At 44.4% G+C, this 22,888-nt stretch overlaps 1 protein-coding gene and 1 long non-coding RNA gene across 3 annotated transcripts; one reads left to right on the top strand and one right to left on the bottom strand.

Moving 5' to 3' along the window:
- Nucleotides 1-139: 139 nt before the first annotated feature.
- On the bottom strand, nt 140-1,564 carry LOC104914414 (uncharacterized). Of its 2 annotated transcripts, none has more exons than XR_014879638.1 (2): nt 1,437-1,564; nt 140-1,182 (listed from the first exon to the last, which is right to left on the bottom strand). It is a non-coding gene; the product is annotated as an uncharacterized LOC104914414 (long non-coding RNA). The 2 variants fall into 2 exon arrangements; XR_796006.4 differs by lacking the exon at nt 1,437-1,564 and adding an exon at nt 1,289-1,433.
- Nucleotides 1,565-1,666: 102 nt separating this feature from the next.
- On the top strand, nt 1,667-22,447 carry RIPK4 (receptor interacting serine/threonine kinase 4). Its single transcript, XM_085208839.1, has 8 exons — nt 1,667-1,848; nt 7,936-8,227; nt 15,451-15,599; nt 16,366-16,415; nt 17,480-17,638; nt 18,589-18,695; nt 19,190-19,442; nt 20,222-22,447. The coding sequence occupies exons 1-8, from the start codon at nt 1,667-1,669 to the stop codon at nt 21,397-21,399; spliced, it is 2,370 nt and encodes a 789-aa protein (XP_085064965.1). The 3' UTR covers nt 21,400-22,447.
- The last annotated feature ends 441 nt before the right edge of the window (nt 22,448-22,888 follow it).

The raw sequence follows: 22,888 nt of genomic DNA, 5'->3' as shown, positions 1-22,888 counted from the left end.
AATGGAGCTTTGCAATGACAACAGAGTGACTACTGCTATTATCCCAGCTTTTAAACATATTGTCCTCCATCTGTTGCCTAACTTGCCAGATTAAACGATCACACACTGACTGCCTAGAACAATAAACTTGAGTCTGATATTCACCATAACAAACAATCACAAACTTTATTAACCTTTAGACGTGTGATAGGTATGAAGGTCAGAATGCAGATAGGAATAGCCTCTTTACAATTGTGCTGTTTACCAAAGGTTGCGGACTCCTTCCTCACAGCTGCAGTATCTCAGCAACAGATTAAGAGTCATTATGCCTTGGTCCAAGTCCTGGAGTACCTGGGCTGCATCCAAGGAAGCGTGTCCAGGAGGGTGAGGAGGTGATGCTGCCCCTCTTCTCTGCATTGGTGAGACCTCAACTGGAGTACTGTGTCCAGATGGGGGGTCCTCAGTAAAGGAGAGATATGGAGTGTGGAGTGTGTCCAGAGGAGGGCCACAAAAATGATCTAAGGGATGAAACACCTCTCCTATGAGGACAGGCTGAGAGAACTGAGACTGTTCAGCATGGAGAAGGGAAGGCTCCAGGGAGATCCAAGAGCAGCCTTTCAGTATCTAAAGGGGAGCTGTATGAAAGAAGAGCACAGATTCTGCAACAGGGTCTGTTGGGATAGGACAAGGGGAATGGTTTCAAACTGAAAGAGGGGAGATAAGAACAAGTTTTTTACAATAAGGGTGTTGAGGCACTGGCACAGGTTGCCCAGAGTGGTGGTGGATGCCTTGATCCTGAAGGCACTCAAGTTGACACTGGAGGGGCTCTGAACAACCTGATGTAGCTGTAGGTGTCCCTGTTCATTGCAGGGGAGTTGGACTAGATGGCCTTTAAGGGTCTCTTTCAACTCACGAGTCTGTGATTCTACCAGCAGTTAGATGTACAGAAGGATTTAACCACTGAAATCTGCAGCTGAACTAATCAAAGTCCCTCAACCTAGGGGCAGGTAAAAGCCATAGACACATCAATGCTTGGCAGTACAGTTTCCTAGAGAAAAAAAAAATTGTTTCCAAGCACACCCAGACTGACCCCAGGCTCTGCAGGATGGAGCAGGTGGGACTGTGTCTCCCAGCCTGAAGCAGGATGCGTGGATGAAAGGTTTCTCTTTGGATGTAGCCCAGGTGAGACTCTCAGAATAGACCCTGTTTACGGAAAAGGAAAGAACGGAGTAATCGATGTTTCCCTTGCCGGGGCAGTGGGCACGGCCCCAAGTTGCCGGAGTTCAAGGTGCATTTGGACGTTGCTCACAGTCATAGGGTTTGACTTTGGGTGGTCCTGTGTGGAGCCCAGAGTTAAACTCGACGATCCTTGTAGGTCACTTCCAGTTGGGGATATTCTACTATCCTATGACCTCTGGCAGCTCCCGGCCGCTGAGGCAGGTCCCCTTCTCACCTACCGTTTTCGTGCTCGTCCCAGATGAAGAGACGACGGATGGCGCTGCCCACAGCCCGACGGCGAGAACTCCTCCACAGCACCGCCCTGCGCCAGCGCCATGGCGGCGGGGCCGGGACGCCGTCACTTCCTGGGCCGGGCCCGGCCCCCCAGGGCTCACCTGACTCACCTGGGCCGGCGGGAGGCGGCGGCGGCGCGGCTGAGCGCTGAGCCGGGCGGCGGCCGAAGGGCAGCATGGCGCGGGAGAGCGGCTCCCCGTGGGCCATGGGGCTGCTGAAAACCTTCGAGGAGAGTGAGTTCGGCAGCTGGGAGAAGATCGGCTCGGGGGGCTTCGGGCAGGTGTACAAGGTGCGCCACCTCCACTGGAAGACCTGGCTCGCCATCAAGTGTTCGCCCAGCCTGCACGTGGACGAGAAGTAAGGCGGCTCGGCTCGGCTGACTCGGCTCGTCTGGGGAGGGGGCGAGGCGGCAGCGCCTCGGTAGGCGTCGTGGGGACGGGGCGGGACGGCTGTCTGCACCGGGCATGGAGAGCGCACGGATCCTTCTTGTTTTCCTTCTTCCTTTTTTTTTTTTTTTTTTTTGTTATCCCTACACTGGGCGTGCTAATGGAGGTAATAGAGCTTACCATCAGCTCAAACGCCTGTGAGGCTGCGCTGCTGTTTGCCCCGCCGGTGTCAGCTTATTTTTGACGGACAGACCAGGCGATGTAGCCCAGAGTGTCCAGGCACAGGGAGACTGGGCTATAAGCGCTCCCCGGAGCTCTGTCACACGGCAGGGCCACCATCACCACCTTAAAAATAAGTTAGAATGGTTTTTGCGCTTTTTATTTACAGAACGTTTTAGAAATGCATTCAGCTTTTTTTTTTAGCGTGAGGTGAACCGTGCTGCCACCTACTGTAATGTGAGTGATTAGTTTTGAGAGGTGCCACCAAATCTCGGTGATAGAGTCATAAAATCGTTGGGACAGATCTTTAAAGGCCATCTGGTCCAACTCCCCTGCAATGATCAGGGACACCTACAGCTACATCAGGTTGCTCAGAACCCCATCCAGCTTGACCTTAAGTGTCCCTGGGGATGGGGCATCCACTGCCTCTCTGGGCAACCTGTGCCAGTGCCTTATTGTAAAAAACTTCTTCCTTATACCCTATCTAAATCTGCCCTTTCAGTTTGAAACCATTTCCCCTTGTCCTGTCACAACAGATCCTGCTGAAGAGTCTGTCCCCTTCTTCTTACATCCCTTTGTAGACTCAGAAAGGCTGCCCTCAGCTATCCCTGGAGCCTTCTCTTCTCTAGGCTGTCCTCAGCTCTCTCAGCCTGTCCTCGTAGGAGAGGTGTTCCATCCCTCGGAATCATTTTTGTGGCCCTCCCCTGGACACGCTCCAGCAAGTCCATGTCTCTCTTAGCAGTACTCAGTGGTGCAATGGAGAGCTGCCTCTCTTCCAGTAGTTACAAGGTCTGCAAGTATGAGGGAAATAATGTGAACTTGAGGTTCAGTGAACTAAAACAATTTAACACTTCTGGAACATCTGAGGGCGAGGGACTCCTGCAGCACATGGTTCGTTTTGGCAATCCAGGAAAAACAGGAGTGTATTTGTTTTGTTGCAGAATGTGTTTTAGGTGCTTTAGGAGAGCATTAGTCAGAAGTTTGGGGGTGGGGGGAGGGGGGTCTTTGGCCTTTGAAAAGGCTGTTTTTGCAGATTGTATATTTAAATAGCAGGGGGGCACAGACACAATAAAGCACTCCTCATGTAGTTCGCAGGTTTTGGAGCTAGTTGAAACAAGCCCGTATAATTGAACTGTTAATCCAGGAGATTAATTTGAGGAACCATGTCTTGGAAGTGTCTGAAGCGGCAGAGTTGGAGCTACCAGAAGTATTGGAAACATTAACTGAATTGTGCAGGGGCTTTTCTTTATTTATTTGGGACCACATTAAAACACCATTTGTACTGGTTTGGTGTTGGTAGAGCTCTTTAGTTCTCCTGCAGTGTTTGTGCAGACAGTAAGAGATCTGGAGTAATTCCCCTGGCAATTATCTCACCATAAAGTGAAGTGGCCTCAAGCAGAAAAAAATTGAGTGTACAGCCAGAAATATTTTTACTTTTAAATCCAAACCCTCTCTTGCTGTCTAGCCAAATCCCATTTATTAGGCTTTACCTGCTCCCACTTTCCCTCCCCTGACCTGAAATTCTCACATGCAGCTTCAGGTGCTCTCAGGGTGGGTAGGATCAGCCTAAGACTAAAGAATAGAGTGGAGGGGGCTGTCGCCAGGGCCTGCAGGCAGAAAGCCAAGTCTTTTCCATACCTGCATTGGCCAGAACAGAGGTCTGGTGTGGAGAAAAGGTGACAAGCTCTGAGGGAACAGCCTGGAAATCAGTATGGGTTTCTTAGAGCTGGATGTGACTGTATGGACTGTGAGGAGTGTGAGCATTGTAACGGTTCCCAGGGCAGGCTCCTGGCTAAGTGTGCTTGTCCATGAGAGTGCCTGCTGGATGCGGGGGTGGAAAGGTGTGCCTTTGTGCCTGGGAAAAATGAACAAAATCTTACGTGTACCTGGGTTTGGAAATGGAGTAGAACTTAGGAATGGAGCGAGGTGTAGGAATGTGTTGCTGTTAGCAGGTGCTGCGTCTGTTTAGGCAGGTGACAGAGGTGAGTGAATGTATTCAGGTGGTCTCTGGATGTGTAAGTCAAATCCTCATACTCACCTCACTCCCTTTTAGAGGCAGGTTGAGCCCAGCTGTGCTGGTTTGCATATAATCCTGTCACGCCAGGGCTGTGTGGCAGAGATCTGTCAACAGTCTGAGAGCCATTTTAACCTGAAAGAAGGGATTTTCTGCCTTATTTTTGGCCCAAAGCATATTCTGCTCTAACCATACTATGTTTTTTCTACTCTTATTCATACTCCTCTCTGAGGATCAGTAGTGTGAAGGTTATTAAAGCAGTAGATGGCACAGCAGAGGTCATAGCATACTCTTAAATGTCTGCCTTGAAGCAGGTGAAAGAACACATGAAAAATTCAGCGATGTCGTGTTGTTGTGGACCCAGTGTTCATTGCCAGCAGCTCGCAGGAGTAATCTGTGTTCCCAGCTGCAGAGCAGTGTGGGAAGCTGCAAGTTGTGTCTTTGCACACAGAGCGTTATCTTTAGAGAGCGTAAAGATCAGGTACATACAAGTGTGGGCACAGTCATAATTTCTGTGGTGAGAGTTGCCGCAGGAACAATTCCCTTGTCCCTTCTGAAGGCATGCAGCTCTGTCTGCCTTCAGGAATGCTAGAGGTCATGTATAGTGATTTATCCAATATTTCTGATTGTTCTGAAAATGACTGATCTGTCATTGTCTTCTGTGACAGGTGTCACTTGCCACTGAATCTGGAGCTAGGTCTCTTGCTGTGCATGCCTCTCTTCCCTGATGTTTTTTTGTGGGAAAGCATACGTACCCCTATATTTGTGGGAGCTGAGCTGTCCTGGATGCAAATCTTTTTAATTGCTATATTGTTATTTGGAAGGGGAAAGGGCATGGAGTGAAAGTGGTTAGAGAAGATAATTCTGACTCTTCAAACTTGTAGGTATGAAATACGAAACTGTAAGAGGGGCTAGTCTCATGCCACTTGACTTAGAAGCCTCACAAGGATCTTTCCTTCCTCTTTGGAGGGAGAGGTGTTTGTTTCTTGGTGGCAATGCAGTGTAATTTCTAGGCTCTAGGAGTAACTGGACAGTATTAAAACCATGCTTTGATCTGTTAAAACTGAACGACAGTGATACCTGCAGCATCCTTGTAGCGTTAGAACTTGTGAACTGAAGTGATAGGCAGACTGTGTGAGTGCTGAGTGCCAGCAGATCCTTGCACCACGTGGGAAGCAAAAGTGGAGACCTTTCATCTCATTTTGATGGAGGTGGCCTTACCTGCCTAAAGAGATGACTGTGTTAAAAGGATTAATGCAAATGCACTCCCTACTTGACTAATGATTAAGTTGTATTCTGGCTATTTCTTCTGCCACTTTCTCTTTCCTGTTTTCTGAAGGTGATGGAGCTGTGTTTGAAAATTGGACTACTTACACTGTAATGGCTATGCCGCATCACCATCTGTTTTACTTTGAAATGCACTTTGTATGGGAAGAACCTGAAGATGGCAATTGTGTGCGATTTTTATTTAAATGAGCAAATCACATCTAAGACACTTGTCTTTTAGTTGAGTAAATGAATAATTAACTGAGCCTGGTTGAAACAGAAAAGGAGGTTTTTGTATTGTTCTAAGTGGAAGCGCCCTCTCCACTGGGGAAGATGTCCCATTTCTAGCAGCTGTTCTCTGATTTTGGCAATGCTTCCTTAGCCAGGAAACCCCCTTGTCCCTGGGCTCAGTGGCTCCTGTTCTGTTCCAGCTTTGGCTGGGCTCCTGCTCTGCCTCGGAGGGCTCAGACGGGTGTTTTACATCTCTGACTCCAGCGCTCAGCTCAGCTCGCTGAAGCCTGATGAATTATGCTGGCTATGCATGTGGCTTGGGGGCAAGGAGTTGGTTGTGTTATTCAGAGGCGCTCCCTTCCAGCGAGCCAGAGAGCAAACTGGGTACTTGTCTACAAAGGCTGTTATTTCACAAGAAAGCTGCTGTAGGGAGCAGCAAGAGTCGACATGGTTAACAGAGAAGAAAGATTTATCTTTTTATCCTTCCAGTATTGTGTACTTCCCTCTTCACTCATTTTTCAGCCTGATCTTGCCTCTGAAATAGATCTGCGGCTTCTTGCTAGGTTAGAACCACTCCCAAGGAGAAATGTTCAGCATATCTGATCACTGCAGAGTGCTGCAGCTGGTCAAGGTTTCTACTAGGAGATCATAGAATCATTAAGGTTGGAAGAGATCTCTTAAGATCATCTAGTCCAATCATCTACCTACCACCAATATTGCCCTCTATACAGTGTCCCTAAATACCACATCTACTCTTTCCTTAAACACCAGCAGAGATGGTGACTTCACACATCCCTGGGCAGCCTATGCAATACTAACATTCAACCTGAACCTCCCCTGATAAAACGTAAGGCCATTACCCCTCACGCCACTGCTGTTACCTGGGCAATGAGGCCAACCCCCACCTTGCCTTGATATCCTTTCAGGTGGTTGTAGAAAGTGGTAAGGTCTCCCCTGGGCATCCTCTTCTCTAGACCGAACACCCCAGTTCCCTCAGTTGTTACCTGTAAGGCAGAGCTAATGCCAACCCAGGTGTCCCATGCTGGGCAAAGCGGAGCCTTCTCACCTCTGCCCTGGGGCCTGCCATCATGGTAAGCCTTCAATTGGAGCCCCACGGCACAGGCTGGGTGTCACATGGTGGCTCCTGCAGCCACTGTGGGGACATATTGAGAGCTTTTTGCCAGCGGTGTTCCCACACAAATCTCACTGCAGTCACCTGTCCATACTCAAGTGTCCCCAGCACTCCAAGTCCCGGACAGGAGGTGTGCAGAAGGATGTGGGAGATTCCGCGCAGGAATATTAAATCTCTGACCACCTCATGTCCTGGTCTGTTAGTGGATGGATGGTTGCTGTGCTATGCTGATACCTGTGACCCCAAACTGCTTTGTATGCTGTCTGTCGCCACCAGCATTGTAATTTCTGACTGACTTGTCGCATGGAGCTCCCCTTCGTAGGTGCTTTGTGTTTTGACTTTGGCTGCAGACAGATAATGTCGGGCATTACAGCTCTGCAGAAGGCTGTGGCAATTAAGGGTCCTGACCCAGGATGGCGTGCCTTAGCCTGACTAATGCTGTGGGGTCAGGCCAGCCACCACCTGCAATCAACCCACAGGTGCTCGTTACTTGTGCCATCCCTGTTACCTAATGAAGGCCAGCATCAGCTGTGGTGTGGCAAGTGTACTGAAGTGATTTTAGAATCACAGAATCATTAAGATTGGAAAAGACCATTAAAACCATTTAGTCCAACAATCAACACATCACCACCGTGCTCTCTAATCCATATGCCTCAGTTCCACATCACATTTTGGTGGAAAGAAGGCTTCTACTATGCCCCACCTGATTGCAGCAGGGAATTTTCTCTGCTAAATGTTGGATCTGAGGGACTTCTTGTTGACAGTGCTGGGTCTGTGCAGCCTGGGGCACAGGGCAGCTGAAGCAGCGCTGTCCATGCTCACTTCTGATCACAGCCTTATAACTCACAAAAGGCTAATTACTTTAGCCCAGGGAGTTACAGCACTGGTGAATCTGTGCATTACATGTATCATCTTTATTCTTAACTGCGTTGTGTACACATCACAAAAGTGAGGTGGGCTTTGCGCTAGGGGGACTTTTGCTGCTGAAGTGTGCAAGCTTGTATGTGGTTCAGCAACTGTGAACTGTCAAGTCAGTAAATGTGAAAATATTCCTGGGGTATATAGGCTGGAGGCATGCGGTGTGATACAGCCAGGCGATGACCACTGAACATGTATTTCAGTTTCAAGTGTTTTGTGCTTCTTTTGAGGGACGAAGCAGCTAGTCCATCTTTCACCTTATATTCTCTCCTACCTAGGGAGCGTATGGAGTTATTGGAAGAAGCTAGGAAGATGGAAATGGCAAAATTTCGCTATATCCTTCCTGTTTATGGCATCTGTAAAGAGCCGGTTGGTTTGGTGATGGAATACATGGAGACAGGATCTCTGGAAAAGCTCCTGGCTTCCGAACCTCTGCCGTGGGAGTTGCGCTTCCGAATCATCCACGAGACAGCCGTGGGCATGAACTTCCTGCACTGCATGTCTCCTCCACTGCTCCACCTGGACCTCAAGCCTGCCAACATCCTTCTTGATGCCCACTACCACGTCAAGGTACGCCTTGGGCAAGGGGTGCTCTGAGGCCCAAACCCACTTTTGTATATTCTTGCATGGCTTTTGCCAAACACAGAGGTCTGGAGGAAACCCAGAAGCACTCCTTTTGAGTAAGAAAAATACCTAATTGTTCCATCCCCCAACTTGCCTACTGATTTATGCACCATTTTGGTGTATAAATGGAGGTAGAGTTGGGGAGCCTGCGAGACCTCTCCTAAAATTTTAGTAGAGTGCTAGTGTAGTGAATTTTGTTTTTGCAAATGTTATAGATCCTGTTATATATTTCCATACAGCAGGATCATAAGGCAGATGAAAATGGAGACAGCAAAATGGTGTGAATATCTAAATCATCTATACTTGCACCACATCTCCTAGTGACAATCTTGTTTTGTCTATGTCTGGGCTGTGTACGCTCCTCTAAATACCCAAATCTTATTTACAGTGGAATTCCAGAGAACCAGAGCCTTCCTGGCAGCAACTCATTTTCTCCTTTCTTTTGTTCAGAGTATTTACAATGAAAAATTAGCTCTGTCATGAGTGCTTATGCTTACCAAGAGGTCACTCAGGGAAATCATTGTGGCTGTATCACTACAAAATTCTTTTCAGTATCCTTTTCCAGAGTAAACTGGCAAATGTGTTGGCTTTCTCTGTTGAAGGTTCTGTTTTGACAGCTGGATTGGAGAAATTGTGTCTGCTTTCTGATGATTCCTTTTGGAGGGGAGAGAGACTGAAATATATCTTTTTTTTTTTTAATTATTTTTATTTTTTTTCCAAATCAGTGGCCCAATTCTAACCCTGGCTGATGTAGTTCAGCACACGTAGTCATAGCTCTTCCAGTGCCATCATCCATCTTCTCCCTGTTTTTCTGTCCTCGTCAAAGTGGGCAAATGGCTGTGATCCTGCTCTACTGCTCTAAAAATGAAGTATTCAGTAAATAAAAGCACCTTTCCTGATTTCTTGAGAGGGCCGGAGCCATTAAAAGCCTAATGGAATCAGACTTCATGCTTTCTCAGCTTTTTTCTAGGCCATGTAATGGTTTACTTCTTAGGAAGATCTTCTGTCTGAGCTACAAGGCAATTGCAGGCAGTATTATGGTCAGAACATCATGATCTGAGCTGTTCAAAATATATTCTCACACACATTCTCAGAGGCCTTTGCTAAGTATTTATCTAAAGTTTATGCTTGCTTGCATAACTTTTACATTCCTAATTGTTGACTTATCCACAAACCAAGATATGAAGGCTTTATTTTTCTCACCATTTCAGCAGCTTGAAATGCTGCCTAGTATTCTGCCTGCAGTATAAACTATATCTTCAAGGTGATGTAATACAAGGGGGCAAAGTGCAAAATGCACCAAAGTTTTTTTCAGCTGAGGTCACTGTTGACTTCTCTAAGCTGTTGCTTCTTCATGTTTCATATACAGAGCACATTCTTCAGACCCTTTCCATTAAGCTCTGAAGAGAATGGTCTAATCCCAGCTTTTTTCAGCCAGAAGTCTTTCATATCTGTAGCCATCTTGGAAAGTCCTCCAAGCAGCAAAGCAGACATACAAACCTACATGCAAAATAAGAGATGTACATATTCTGTGAGGAGCCTTCACTTTAAAAATGTGGCCCCAAACCTTCTTTTTGTGTGATGTGAAACTTGTAATTAAATTTCAGACCCTGCAGCTTCATTTAATGTGCGTTTTCTTGCTGGAAGGCTAATGAAGGTGATGATTGAAGTGCTTTTACTTTTAAAATGTTAGTGTTAATTTAGTGGGTGACCTGTCCCTAATAGGATCCTAAAGTGAGTGAAGAGATGTTGCAGACTGCAAAAGAGAAGTTTGGAGGTAGGGAGAATTTTTATAAGCTGTTTGCCCTTGAGCCAGGAAACAGTCTTGCAGTGGAGTACATTAGAAAAGCCATATTGCTAGTTCAATGGAAACACGCCCTTCTTCTTTTATGAGCACAACACTTACTGTAAAAACCCCAAGAGAGGATGATGACTAATGCAGCAGTGTTGCACAGAACTTATCATCATGTGGGTGCCTCCATATCTTAAAGCTGTCTCCTGTCTGTTACATAAGTGTGTGTGCTGAATTTGGTTATTAAGGATATTTAAGAGGAAAGATTAGCCTGATCCAAGACGTAGATAGCTGTGTATTTATTAGTTTTCTCACGTTCAGGGATTCCTTGCTGATTCTAAATGTATGTATATAATATGTATAACTTGGAATAAGGCTTTGCTGTCATTTGTAGGATGTATGCATGCCTCCTGCCCTGAAAAGTCTGAAGCAGGAGTTCCCTTCCTCTCCATGTCCTGTTGTTCTGGGCTGCCTTGAGCAGTGTGATTTCCTTGGGAAGATTATTGCATACCCTGGCAAGCTTCGCTAGCAACCAACAGTCTGCAATTATTTTTTTTCCTTAATTTCAAGCTGTTGCTTCTGTCTGTATCAGTGAGATCTGCCTTGCTCCTTTCTCCGGTCTTTCGTAGGTTCATATGCTTATAGATTTCTTAATACTTAGTTTTTGCTTACCTGGACCACATCTAGCAAATTTGTTCTTCTGCCCTTCCACCCCTTGTACAAACTCGGAATCCCTCCTTTGAGCTCCTTGGTCTCTGGCAATCCAGATAGAGCTGGAGCTGGGGAAGTGACGCCGCATCCAGCACTGCTCCAATGGGATCTTTCTCCAGGGCCATCCGCAGGAGAATACACCCCCCCGTGCAGGAATCTCTGTCTGATGTATTGCCAGCTACCATGCCCATGTATTCTGTTACTACTTTACAGGTTACTTATTGTTTTAAGGGAGCTACTTTTGTTCAGATTTTTAAAATGAAATCAGCCTGCAACTTAATACTTCTGGATAAAAACATTATTATAAGTCCTTGTTTCTTTTATTATCCAGTCTGGCTTTTGCAGCTCATATATGTGCGTGTGTGTGTGTGTGTGTGTGTGTATATATATATATGCAATCGTGTGTATTTGCACCATGTATATATATAGTCTCTCTGTGCAGATACATACACAAGCAAATCCCACCAGTTATTTTTCATCTCTCAGGTTTTGTTTTAAAGAACTTGAGTGGGGATGAGGTGTCTCAGCTGTGTGCTGCTCAAGCTAACTGTAGTGGCTTTCACCCACTGTTGGTCCAGCTTAAGCCAATGTGAAGTTTGCTGCTGTGCTCCCATTACATGCAGGCATCCTGTCTGTGTTTACTTACCTTCAGCTGAAGGGAAGAGCTGCAGAATTTATAGAGTTTGAAGTGAGAAGAAGCACAGTCAGGTAGAAAATTGATGATAAAGCTTCTTAATGTACCATAGGTAGATGTAACACCTGGAGGCCAGGCTGGTAAAGAGAGGTTCTCTCTTTTGTTGGACTAGCTGATGTAGTTAATAGCCATTTTATTAGCTGCAAGCACTCTCCTGTTATTAGAAATGAGATTATTAGAAATTGTTGTGTTCTGAGTCCCTTCTCAGTTTCCCACCCTTTCAGATGGAGGTTTCCAGGCAAGGCTGTTACCTGGCTCTTTGATCCCAGCTAACTGAGCTGATTTTCATCTTGATCAGTTCTCTAGCAGTGGCACAGAGGAGGTACCAAGACTATTGCTGCTATGGTCATATACATTTGTGATGGATTAGAAAAGCTTTCTGCTTTTCCGAAGAAACAACTGTAAACATCACTGATTTAAAAAAAAAAAAAAAAAAAAAAAAAAAAAAAAAAAAAAAAAAAAACAGATTTATGAGGAGATAGTTTTTAAAACTTCCTGTTATGACAGATGCAATGGCATTCTCAATAGCCAAGTGCACAGAGAGTTTGGCCAGGGACAATTACTGAATATGCCAACAGAGATTAAAAATTAATCTGACTGCTTTATGTTACCTATTTGATGAAGAAAACCTTTGGGTGAACTCTGACCTGAGTCTGCTGTGGTGGATGCTTGAGTATTATTTGCAGAAAGGAGACATGCAGAGGTGCATGCGCACTTCAGGGTGGGCTATCGGGAGCAGTTAGTTTCCAATCACTAACTTTATTTCTGGGAGGTAAACCCCAGCACTGCTCGGGAACAGCTTCAGTAACCTCTATAGCTGAACAGGAGAGGAGAGATTTTAGTTTCTGTAAAAGCTCCATAAAATGATTTGACCAATTCAAACATCTAAACCCTTGTGAGTGAGTGAGTGTTTTTCACAAACTAGAATGGAAATACATGGCACTGAGGGTTGTGGTTGGTGGGCGTGGTGGGGATGGGCTGATGGTTGGACAGGATGATCCCAGTGGTCTTTTCCAACCTTAATGATTCTATGAAATGTCTGCAAAAGGCGGAAACAGCTAAAAATCTGTGTATAGCTAGCGCTCTCAAACCAAAAAAGAAAAGTTTTGTGGCAAATGCCCTTCGGATCTGGGATCTGGCAGTAGGGTGATGTTGCTGGGCTGCGGGCAGGGAAGCACGGGCAGCTCCCCTCCCCAGTGACTGCTCACGTGTTTCTTCTCACACAGCCTTTGAGAGGCAGGGAGCGGGTGAGCTGTCTGAACATGAACGATCCCGCTGCCTCCATGGGGTTTGGCCGCTGTTCTTTCTCTTCTCTTCCTACCTCTTCACCACCTGCTTTGCATGAAGCAGGTTGTCGCCTCCGTGTCTCCTCTAAACCGTGCTGTTATTATGTGCGCTTTTGAAGTGTGATGGGATCCATCCAAAGTGAGGACTAGTGCCCAGTGGTGGCACGGGTCAGCTGCTGGGGTGGGCACAGGCTTGTGGGTAGCAAGGACTTAGTGGAAGGTGTGGGAACTTTGCCAGCAAGGTGACTGGTGAACGAAGCACGTGATGGGCAACTTAAAGGCAGGAGAGATAAGTTAAATGGCTGCATCTTCCACCCACTGCATAGTTCCCACTGATGTTAAAAGAAACTGCATGACTAAATACTCTGTGCTGTGTGGAAAAGTTATCCTGAAGGAACTAATGAAAGCCACAAAAGCTGTCTGTGGGATCTTGCTCTTTTGTTGCAGCCTGGTAGATAACACATGTTCCTGTCCAGTGCTTTCTGCAACATTCAGTATAATGGCAGCTCTGCTCAGCAGATGAATTTCCTTTACTTTGGTGTGAAGCCTAATCCTTCACAGTAGGCAGGGACAGGTTCACAAGGCTATATGCCATGTATTTTAGCTGTTTCTTGGTTTGTAGTCTCGGGGTGAGACCTCATAGTGCACAAACCTCGTGTCTTAGCTCTAGCTTTAGTTGCACACAAAGTAGCTATTGTTCTTTCCTAACACAGCACTGTCACTGCACTGTCTGCATTTCATCTTTTTTCTTAACTTACACAGTAGGAAACCTGGTATTGTTTAGACAAAGAGGAAGATGTATTACTTTAATTATGCCTGCATGCCATATGGATTTCTTGAGGTGTATACAGCTCCTTGCTTTATGTTAATCACAGGATAGCATGGCTCTGCCAAGTCGGATCTGTTCAGGCTTGCATGAGCTAGAGAGCTTACTAACCTGACACCAAGAATTTATGTGATGTTGGCATTGTGCTTTTGTTCTGTGCGGAGCATTAAGCACCCCAAACTCCTGCAGCACTCATTGGGGCCATCAGTGCAGCTCTTCCCAAAGCAGCTGGCTTGCAAACACAGGTTTTTGACTACTCTCTGCTTTCCTATATTCCAGCACTTGGCAGGAAAAACTGCTCTTCCAGATGACTTCACATTTCTTCCTTTCTGTCAAGTCATTCGCATATTCCCATACAGATTTAAGATATAGGTAGGAATAGGTTGTCCAGAGAGGCGGTGGATGCCCCATCCCTGGAGACACTCAAGGTCAGGCTGGATTGGACTCCGAGCAACCCGATGTAGCTGTAGATGTCCCTGTTCATTGCAGGGGAGTTGGGCTACATGGTCTTTCAAGTTTCTGACTCATGCAATCCTATGATTCTGTATCCCTGTGTGCTAGGGCACAGGCTGTCCACACAACATCTCTCCTGAGTTCTTTTTCCCTGGGAGAGGTTCCTTCTCAAGCTGTGTGGGTTGGTTTATTTCTCCTATGCTAGGAGATTCCTACCGTGAGCAACAGTGGTGTATATCCTGCCCATTCTCCAGCAAAGTGGAGCAGGCTGCAGTTTTCTCCCTTTCCAATATCAGGTGCATGTTACAACTGGCCCTGTGGTATCTTTAGAGAGAAGTTTCTGAGAGTGTCAAGCTGGAGCCTATTTTAAATAAATAAATAAATATTTTTTAATTATGCCTGTTGTTTTGAGGGAGAACTTTCTCAAAGGAGACGCTGTGAAGATCAAAAGAGATGAGTGAGTCAATGGAAAACTGGAGTATTTTTGAGATAAAAAGAATGTTTAAGTCCATTTTGGGGTGGAGGGGAGTTATGTGAAGGAGAAATCTTACCTATCACATAGACAGAACCTGAGCGGCCCAAAAAGGCTTGACTTGTCTTGAAATTTCCACTTAGCATAAAACACATTTTTGACCAGTGCGAAATAATTAAGACAAAGGAAAATTCCTTGCCTATCTGTTTGCTCGATGATTGGTATGCCTTTGAGAGCAAATGAATGCATATTTGTTTGACACTTCAAATTAAAGTGGAGGTGTGTTTTCCTTTTTCTAAACTTGCTGTCACTTGTTTAGTTCATTTCAGCTGCCTTCACTGCGTCACTGCACAAACTTGCTGTATCTGCTCATTGCCAAAAAGAATTCCCTGTGTGGGTTTAGTGTGTGTGTTTTTAAGCCTTTTGTGCCTCAGTCCTTGTTGGCAGGGTCAGTGCAACTGTAATATCTGGAGGAGCAATTCTCTTGCACTTGTTGGGCCCATGTTCTGAAAACAGGTACTCAGAACACTTGGACATAACTGGCAAGATGCTGTTACATAGGGAGAGGGGATGGGTGAGAGCAGTAATTGTGTTAACCTGTAGTTTGCACTAGCTACTTTTTGACTGGTTTTAAATTGCACTAAATTGTCTGGCGGTTGTATTTGCCGTGTAATGGGTTAACATGCTGCTGCTTGCAAAAAGCTGCTTGCTTTTATTTTATTTTGTTTAGCTTAACCTTAAAGAAAAGCCTACAACAGCGTAATGCTTCCAGCATTGTTTTCTTAGCTCGGCACTTCTGAATGGTAGCTCGCTATGTTGTTTTTTTGAGTCACTGCATTACATCTCTCTCTTTTTACTGAAGAGGTTTTGTAAACTCCTCTGAAGTCTGATGGTAACATGCACAATTCTCTCTCCTCCTCCTCCATCTTCTGCAGATTTCTGATTTTGGACTTGCGAAGTGCAATGGTTTGTCACATTCCCATGACCTCAGTATGGACGGCTTGTGTGGCACAATTGCATACCTTCCTCCAGAGCGCATCAAGGAGAAGAACAGGTGTTTTGACACCAAACATGATGTGTACAGGTCAGTTAACTGCGAAAAAACCTGAAAGTGCTTGAATAAATGACCCAAAAAACTGAGCATGAGAACCCTACCTCTAGTTTGAGCCTCATCTTGCAAAGGCTCACGTTTGATTTGCTTACAAGTCCTTACAAGGTAGAATGCTTTTAACAAACTGCAGCTGATCCTGGTCTTATGGAAATTAATTGTTCCAAGTAATGTTTATTTATTAGCAACTGACATGGATGCTATTCTGCCCACCTTATTTTCCCCCATTAAAGGTACATGCTGACCCACTTTTCTAGTCTATGACACAATTCTTAGCTATCTTAAGTAGATTTCATCACTAGGTCTTCGGTTCTTCTTTCGCAGTAAGGCTGTTAGGAAGAGGAAGTCATAGCTGTAGATTACAAGATATGTCATGTTCTAAATGAAATGTATTTTTGTACAGTTGTGTTGTAGGCTACTATTAAATGACATCCATAGTAGTTCTTTGCTGCTCTCTGATCTTGTTAGTGTTTTTTGTGGAGTAATAGGTAAATGTTAACAAGAAACCCACAGTCTCCAACAAGTCTCTTTGTTCACTGCCTCAGATTCCTCCCTGCACGAATGAGACTTTCAGATCATAGTTCTTGGCTGCATCTTGCTCTGGGTGTTATTCAGCGGAAACACAGTAGTGAAGTACAAGGAAAGAGAACTCAGCAAAATAAATTACGCTTCTGTTTAATAGTGGGCTTTTAAAATTATTTTTTGCAGCTTTTCTAAAACTATTTTTGGTATATATTTGTAGCTTTTCCATTGTGATCTGGGGAGTTCTTACACAGAAGAAGCCTTTTGCAGGTAAGTTTGATGTATTGTGGTTTGCACTGGATTTTCTTATGCCTTTCTTTCAATGATATGCACACTTCCCTCCTCACCAGCCTCATAAGACAAGTGATATATATAATTCATGTCCTCCAAATTCCTGCAGCCCTGTGCAATAGGCATATGTAAACTCTCAAATTCCAAGCACAATTTCAAGTTCTCCTTTGTCCTCCATCCTAAAAGCAGAATGTATATTGCCATGAGATGCCTTCATCTGCACTGTTTTTGTGGAGTTTGCTGTGCTGATCCAGATCAGTGTGTGGCCTGCTCAGACTTCTAATAGATGTTCATGGCCAGCAAGGAAGGTGCAGGGCAAACCCCGTTGTTTTCAGAAAGAGCTTCTCTGCAGAGTGGTTCTGGAGTTTATTTGTAGATTGCAGGTACAGATTAAAAAAATAAAAATAAAAAAGCTGCCTGTGAGAGTAAGCTTTGTTCTGCCCCACAGTAAATGTATGAAATCTACAGGCAGTTATTTATTCTTTATGACTATTTTCCTTTGTATGCGACTAGCCTAAGTATAGCAAACATGTTTGAGCGGGTTCCAGTCTGCTACTCATTTTTCTCCTAGTGAACTCAGTGGTTGACTTCAGAGTCAAGAGCCACATTACTGCACTGTGTTTTTTCTTCACCTTTATGTAAAGTTCAGGCACTTGGCTTATGTAAAAACTGTGGTTCAGTTTTCACACAGCAGATACAAAAAACCAGAGAGAGGTAGCAAAGAACTGTGAGGTGTTTTTGTATTTCATTCTCTGTTTCTGCCTCTTTTATGGGTGGAAAGAGCACATAGTCACTCACTGATGATTAACTGATACATGAGAAGTAGACGTTAATGTGTTGCTGGAAGTGTTGTGGAAGAATAAGACCAATTTCTCTTTTTTTTTCCTGTTGATAAAGTGCTCTAGATCTTAAAAAAAAAAAAAAAAAAAAAAAAAAAAAGTGTGAAAAAACAAGTTTTTGCTTAATGCACTGTTAGTACTCTTAGACAAAAGAGAAATCCTTCCTTTTGCTGAGAGCTTCCATTCTGTGCTTTTGCTTTACAGAGGAAAACAACATTTTACATATCATGGTAAAAGTAGTTAAAGGCCACCGCCCAGAGCTACCTGCTGTTTCCAAATCCAGACCTCATTCATGTAATAACTTGATCAAACTGATGCAAAAATGTTGGCAAGATGATCCTGGTGAACGGCCAACATTTCAAGGTAAGATTTCCTCGTAGCTTGGCTGCTTGTTTCTTCTTCTATGAGTCACATTATTGCTCAGGACTCTCTTAATCCTTGAGGTAAATGCTGCAAACCTTTGTGACAGAATAAATAGAGCACATTGTATGGTAGAGACGATGATACAGGCCACTTATTCACTGGTGGCGGAAGAGATTATCCGGGGACAAGTCAGACCATGATGGTTTTATGTAAACATATTGGGAATAAGATCTGTACTGACCCAGTTGATCCATTTAGCTGGTACCTGAAGGGAAGGTGGTTTATGTTCACGTCCGATCATCTGTATTAGTGTAGATGCCAAGCTGGAGTTGATGGGCTTTGTACCATACCAAAGTGTTGAACATCCTGGCTCTTGAGATAGATACCACTATATGCCAAGAAACAGAATTGTCTTCTTGTTACAAAACAATTTGTACTATCATTTTTCTGTTTCCAAAAAAAAAAAAAAAAAGGCAACTCTGGCCAAAGGTTTGAACTTGCCCAAAGAACCTGTAATGAATTCAAATGTGCAGTAGAATGTAGCATATAGTATCTACAAGTGGCTTCATTTAGCATCAGTGACAGAGATTTGTTTCTTCTTCCCATTCACTCCCCTCTTTCTGCCTGAACAAAGTATGGCCATGGGTGGAAGATGTATCACATAAGTCTGCTAACAGTTGAAAAAGTCCTGTGTGTGTAACATCAGTCCTGTCTGACTGTGAAAACGAACTGTTCAGTCAGTCCTATGCACTCTTTGCTTAGTTGCACATTTCTACCTTCTGATGAGATGCTTGGTGGAATAGCCGAAACTGGAGTCTTTCTCCTGTAATATCTCATAACCATTAAGACAGAGAAAAGCAGTAGGGCACGTGGGGAGAAGTTGTTAAAAAACAAACAAAACCAACCAACCATCCAACCAAACAGTAAAACCTCTCTTTCTTTCTTCAAAGAAATTACTTCGGTAACAGAAACACTTTGTGAAAAACCAGAAGATGAAACAAAGGAAATGGTAGCTGAGGACCTGGACACCAAGAGTTCCCCAAAGCAGCGATCTGAGGTATTTTGTCTTTCTGTCCCATGCTAAAATGCACTTTTTTCCTTCCTTTTCTTTTTATTTATTTATTTATTTGTTTGTTTTGCCAGAAACATGTTCCTCTGTGACTAACTTCTAAACTGCTTTCTCTTTGCTGCTTTTTAACACCTCCTTGCCTGGTGGAAGTGGGTGTTGCTGAAGGATTGGACTGCAGAAGCAACAGTATAGGCAAGCTTAGGAAAACCCCTGCACAAAACCTCAGATCCACTGGATCCTTAGACTGCTGAAGGACAGCAAGACAGTTAGAAAATCAGGGCTGGAACTACGTGGGTGTGTTTGATCTTAAAAACAAACAAACAAAAAGAAACAACAAACCAGATGCTTTAGACAGATTTCATTTAATAAGAGCAATGCTTAAAGCTACTCGCAAGCTAACAGTATTAGGCTTCCTCTCATAGAGGGTCATACTCAGTTTTCCTTACTGACCTTTCTAAAATACTTGTGTGTTTCTTTTGAAGGGGATGTCTGCATTATCCCAGCCGAAACAGGAGCCTGTTGTGGCATCAGTTAAGGATTACAGTCTATCAGAATTGTTGTCCCAGCTGGATTCGGGGATTTCACAGACTATGGAAGGCCCTGAGGATCTCAGCCGCAGCTCTTCCGAATCCAAACTTGCTGCCAGCGACAAGCGGCTTTCAGGAGTTTCATCTGTAGATTCAGCTTTTTCATCCAGAGGCTCCCTTTCCCTTTCCTTTGAAAGAGAGAGTTCAGGTAATGGTCAGGGGTTTTTCGTTGTTGGTTTTTCTATTTCTGTGGTTGGTTGCTTGGATTGGAGCATGGGAGCTTATGGGTTGGAGAGTGACCATGTGAAGAATAACATGTCCTGCTGTCATAACTGCAAATTTGTTTGCTGGAGGCAGCTATTAAAAAAAAATAAGTGGAGAGATTCCCAAGCATGATATAATGAGAAGGAATACATTTAGTTTACTTACGAAAAAAAGGTACCTGAATTGCCATCAAAGCAATTACAGAATTAGTTATGGAAATGTTGATTGGAAAGGAGATCGTCTTGTCTAGTGTCCTGGTCAGAGTGAGACTAAAGCCAGTGCTAGTACAAGAGCTTGTAGCTTTTGCAGTTAATACTAAGCCCAAGTCTGAGCACCTTACTTTTGAGAAGATTCAAGCAGTTCTCTCAGCAGCCCTAGGAATACTGTAATAAAGACTCCTCCCTCCTCCCGGTGTGCCCCTCCCTTTTCAAAATGCACTGCATAAAACAGGCATCTATTTTCCACTTAAGCAAAGCATGATAAGTGTAGGGAAACAAACTGCAGCTTCCTGTGTTCTTAGTTTCATTGGAGATGGAATAAGAGAAAGTGTGGGCTCCAGCTGTCATGTAAACTGGCTCTGAAACTTCTGCAGGTACAGCAGTGAGAGGGGAAGGCATTTTTTGCAGTCAGAAGACACTGCTGAAGCCACCAGCTGTGCTAGCCAGGAATGAGTAAGGGTTGTCAAGTGTCAGCATTGTGATGATGATTTTTTTTTCCATCTAGATATAGGTACTACAGACATACAGAAAAGGAAGCTAACAGAGGCTATTTTAGCTGGAGACACGAGCAAGCTGATGAAGATCCTCCAGCCTCAAGATGTTGATATTGTTTTAGATGGGAACTGCAGTCTTTTGCACTTAGCTGTTGAAGCTGGTCAAGAAGAATGTGTCAAATGGCTCCTCCTTTACAATGCTAACCCAAACCTCACCAACAAGAAAGGATCCACCCCTCTTCACATAGCCATCGAGAAGAAAATTAAAAGCATTGTGGAGCTGCTCATGGCAAGGAAAATCAACGTTAATGCCAAAGATGAGGATCAGTGGACTGCTCTTCACTTTGCTGCCCAAAACGGGGATGACTTCAGCACCAAAATGCTGCTTGATAAGAATGCATCCTTGAATGAGGTCGATTTTGAAGGCAGAGCCCCCATCCACATAGCCTGTCAGTACGGCCAAGAGAATATTGTACGGATTCTGCTGAGAAGAGGCGTTAATGTGAACATCAAAGGAAAGGATGACTGGGTGCCTCTGCACTACGCTGCCTGGCAAGGTCATCTTCCCATCGTGAAGCTTCTGGCCAAACAGCCAGGTGCAAATGTAAATGTACAGACCATGGATGGAAGGACCTCGCTACACTTGGCTGCTCAGCGAGGTCACTACCGTGTCGCTCGCCTTCTCATAGACCTGGAGTCAGATGTCAACGTACCGAATGCGCTCTCGCAGACTGCTCTCCACATAGCTGCTGAAACTGGCCACACGAGCACATCCAGGCTGCTCCTTAAACACGGTGCAGACATTGAGGCAGCAACAGCGGAAGGATGTACTGCTCTGCACTTGGCATCTCGCAGCGGCCATTTAGCGACAACAAAATTGCTGATGGATGAAGGGGCCGATGTTTTTGCCAGGGGCCCATTAAATAGGACAGCGTTGCATCTTGCTGCAGAAAATGGGCACTCTGAAGTAGTAGAAGAACTTGTCAGTTCAGGAAACATCAATGTTTCTGACGATGAGGGGTTGACAGCTCTTCATCTGGCTGCAAGAGGAGGGCACACAAAAACAGTTGAGGTTCTTCTAAAGCATGGGGCACTCACTGATCTGCAAAGACCCACATTTCAGACCCTCCTCCGGCTTACTCAGCAGAGCAACAGTAGCTCAGTTACTGTGTTATTAAGTGAAACTTAATCAAAAAGTGCAGTATTTGCTATCTTTCTGCCTGGCGTGGAGAAGGTTGCTGGAACTTGATTCACGAGAGCCTTGTCCAGCTGTGCAGTGACCTGCTCACCAGCAGAGTCAGCAGATGGACTGAGGGGCGGCCAGCAAGGAGCTACTCATGTTTGAGTGTGTGAGAGAGGGAGCACATGGACTAAAGCCAAATGCAAGATTAAGAGCTGGAGCCCACCACACTGTGGTCTGGATCGTCCACTCTGCATGTGCCTACCCCACCTGTATAGTGATATTCCCCTTCCACAGATGTTGTGAGAGTAGGATGCAACTTGTGGGTTCCCCTTGCTTTTTTTTTTTTTTTTTTGACAAACTAATTTAAGAACTAATATTCTGATTTTCCTCAGAGAAAGGATGGATTAGGTTCCTGGTTTATTGCAGTGATCTATATTTTGGGCTCAAAGCCTCCGAAGTAAAATAAACCCAACACAAATCTGCTGGAAATTAATGCAAGAGATGAAGAAAGAGCTATTCAAGATACTGTCAATCATAAAACCTGGCTAAGTTTCATTTTCAGAAGGTATTCTGTTTATACACTGATTACAGTTTTCCATGTAATCAAGATGACTAAGACAGACTGTCATTAACAAGGATCCCAAAATTACATAAGCAGAAGTAAAAGCTTAAAACTGATCTCTTCATATGCAGTACCATCTTCTATGCATTTTAAGATCAGTAAGCTGAACTGTGTTTGGCCAAACAAACAAAATTCATACTGGACTGTAACTGGATGGTATATTCTAACACCATTAAGTCTGTTTGCAAAATGATGTTTGTAGGGACATGTTAGAGAACCATACCAGCCATGCCACAGTACATGTCCTGGGAGAATGAACTGTGTGTTGCCTAGATTGATATACTGTGTATATAGTATTTCTACCTGTTGTATGCTTTTTTTCTACTGAAGAAAATAGATTGTTTAGAGTGGGTATGTTTTAATACACCTTTTAATTTCACTCTTGTCAAAATTCAAATGTGGCACATTATTAATAAAATATTGTGTTCCGTATCTGCCTGTATTTTGTCACATTGGTTTTCTTTCCCATCTTGAAGCAAATCAAAGGCTTCTGCCTCCCTGAGGGCAAAGCTGCTCCTGTCATGGGTGATGGCAGCAGTAGTGGCTGAATTAATAAAAAAACCCAAAGGGTTGGCTCTCGCTGCTGCTTGAGACTGTGGCTACGCATAGGGTACCTCTCTGTACCTGTTTGCAACCCCCGTTAAATTCTGTGTAGTGTGGGGCTTTATGTATGCGGATAGGTGCAAACTGCTCCCTGTTGGAGATGTTTCACTGCCCACCTAGTGGAACTGTACTAAGAAATAGACAGTGAATCTGTGCTTATGGCCAATATATGGAGGTTACAAAGCAGTATGCCTCTTACTGAGCCTAACAGTCATGGCAAGCTTCCTAAATGCAAGACAGTGAAACTTCTCATAAAACAAATAAGAATAT

The sequence above is a fragment of the Meleagris gallopavo genome, chromosome 1 (assembly GCF_905368555.1).
Source record: "Meleagris gallopavo chromosome 1, MGAL_WU_HG_1.1, whole genome shotgun sequence".
Lineage (NCBI taxonomy): Eukaryota > Metazoa > Chordata > Aves > Galliformes > Phasianidae > Meleagris > Meleagris gallopavo.
The sequence above is the reverse complement of the archived record's forward strand: the minus strand, read 5'-3'. Positions and strand labels throughout refer to the sequence as shown.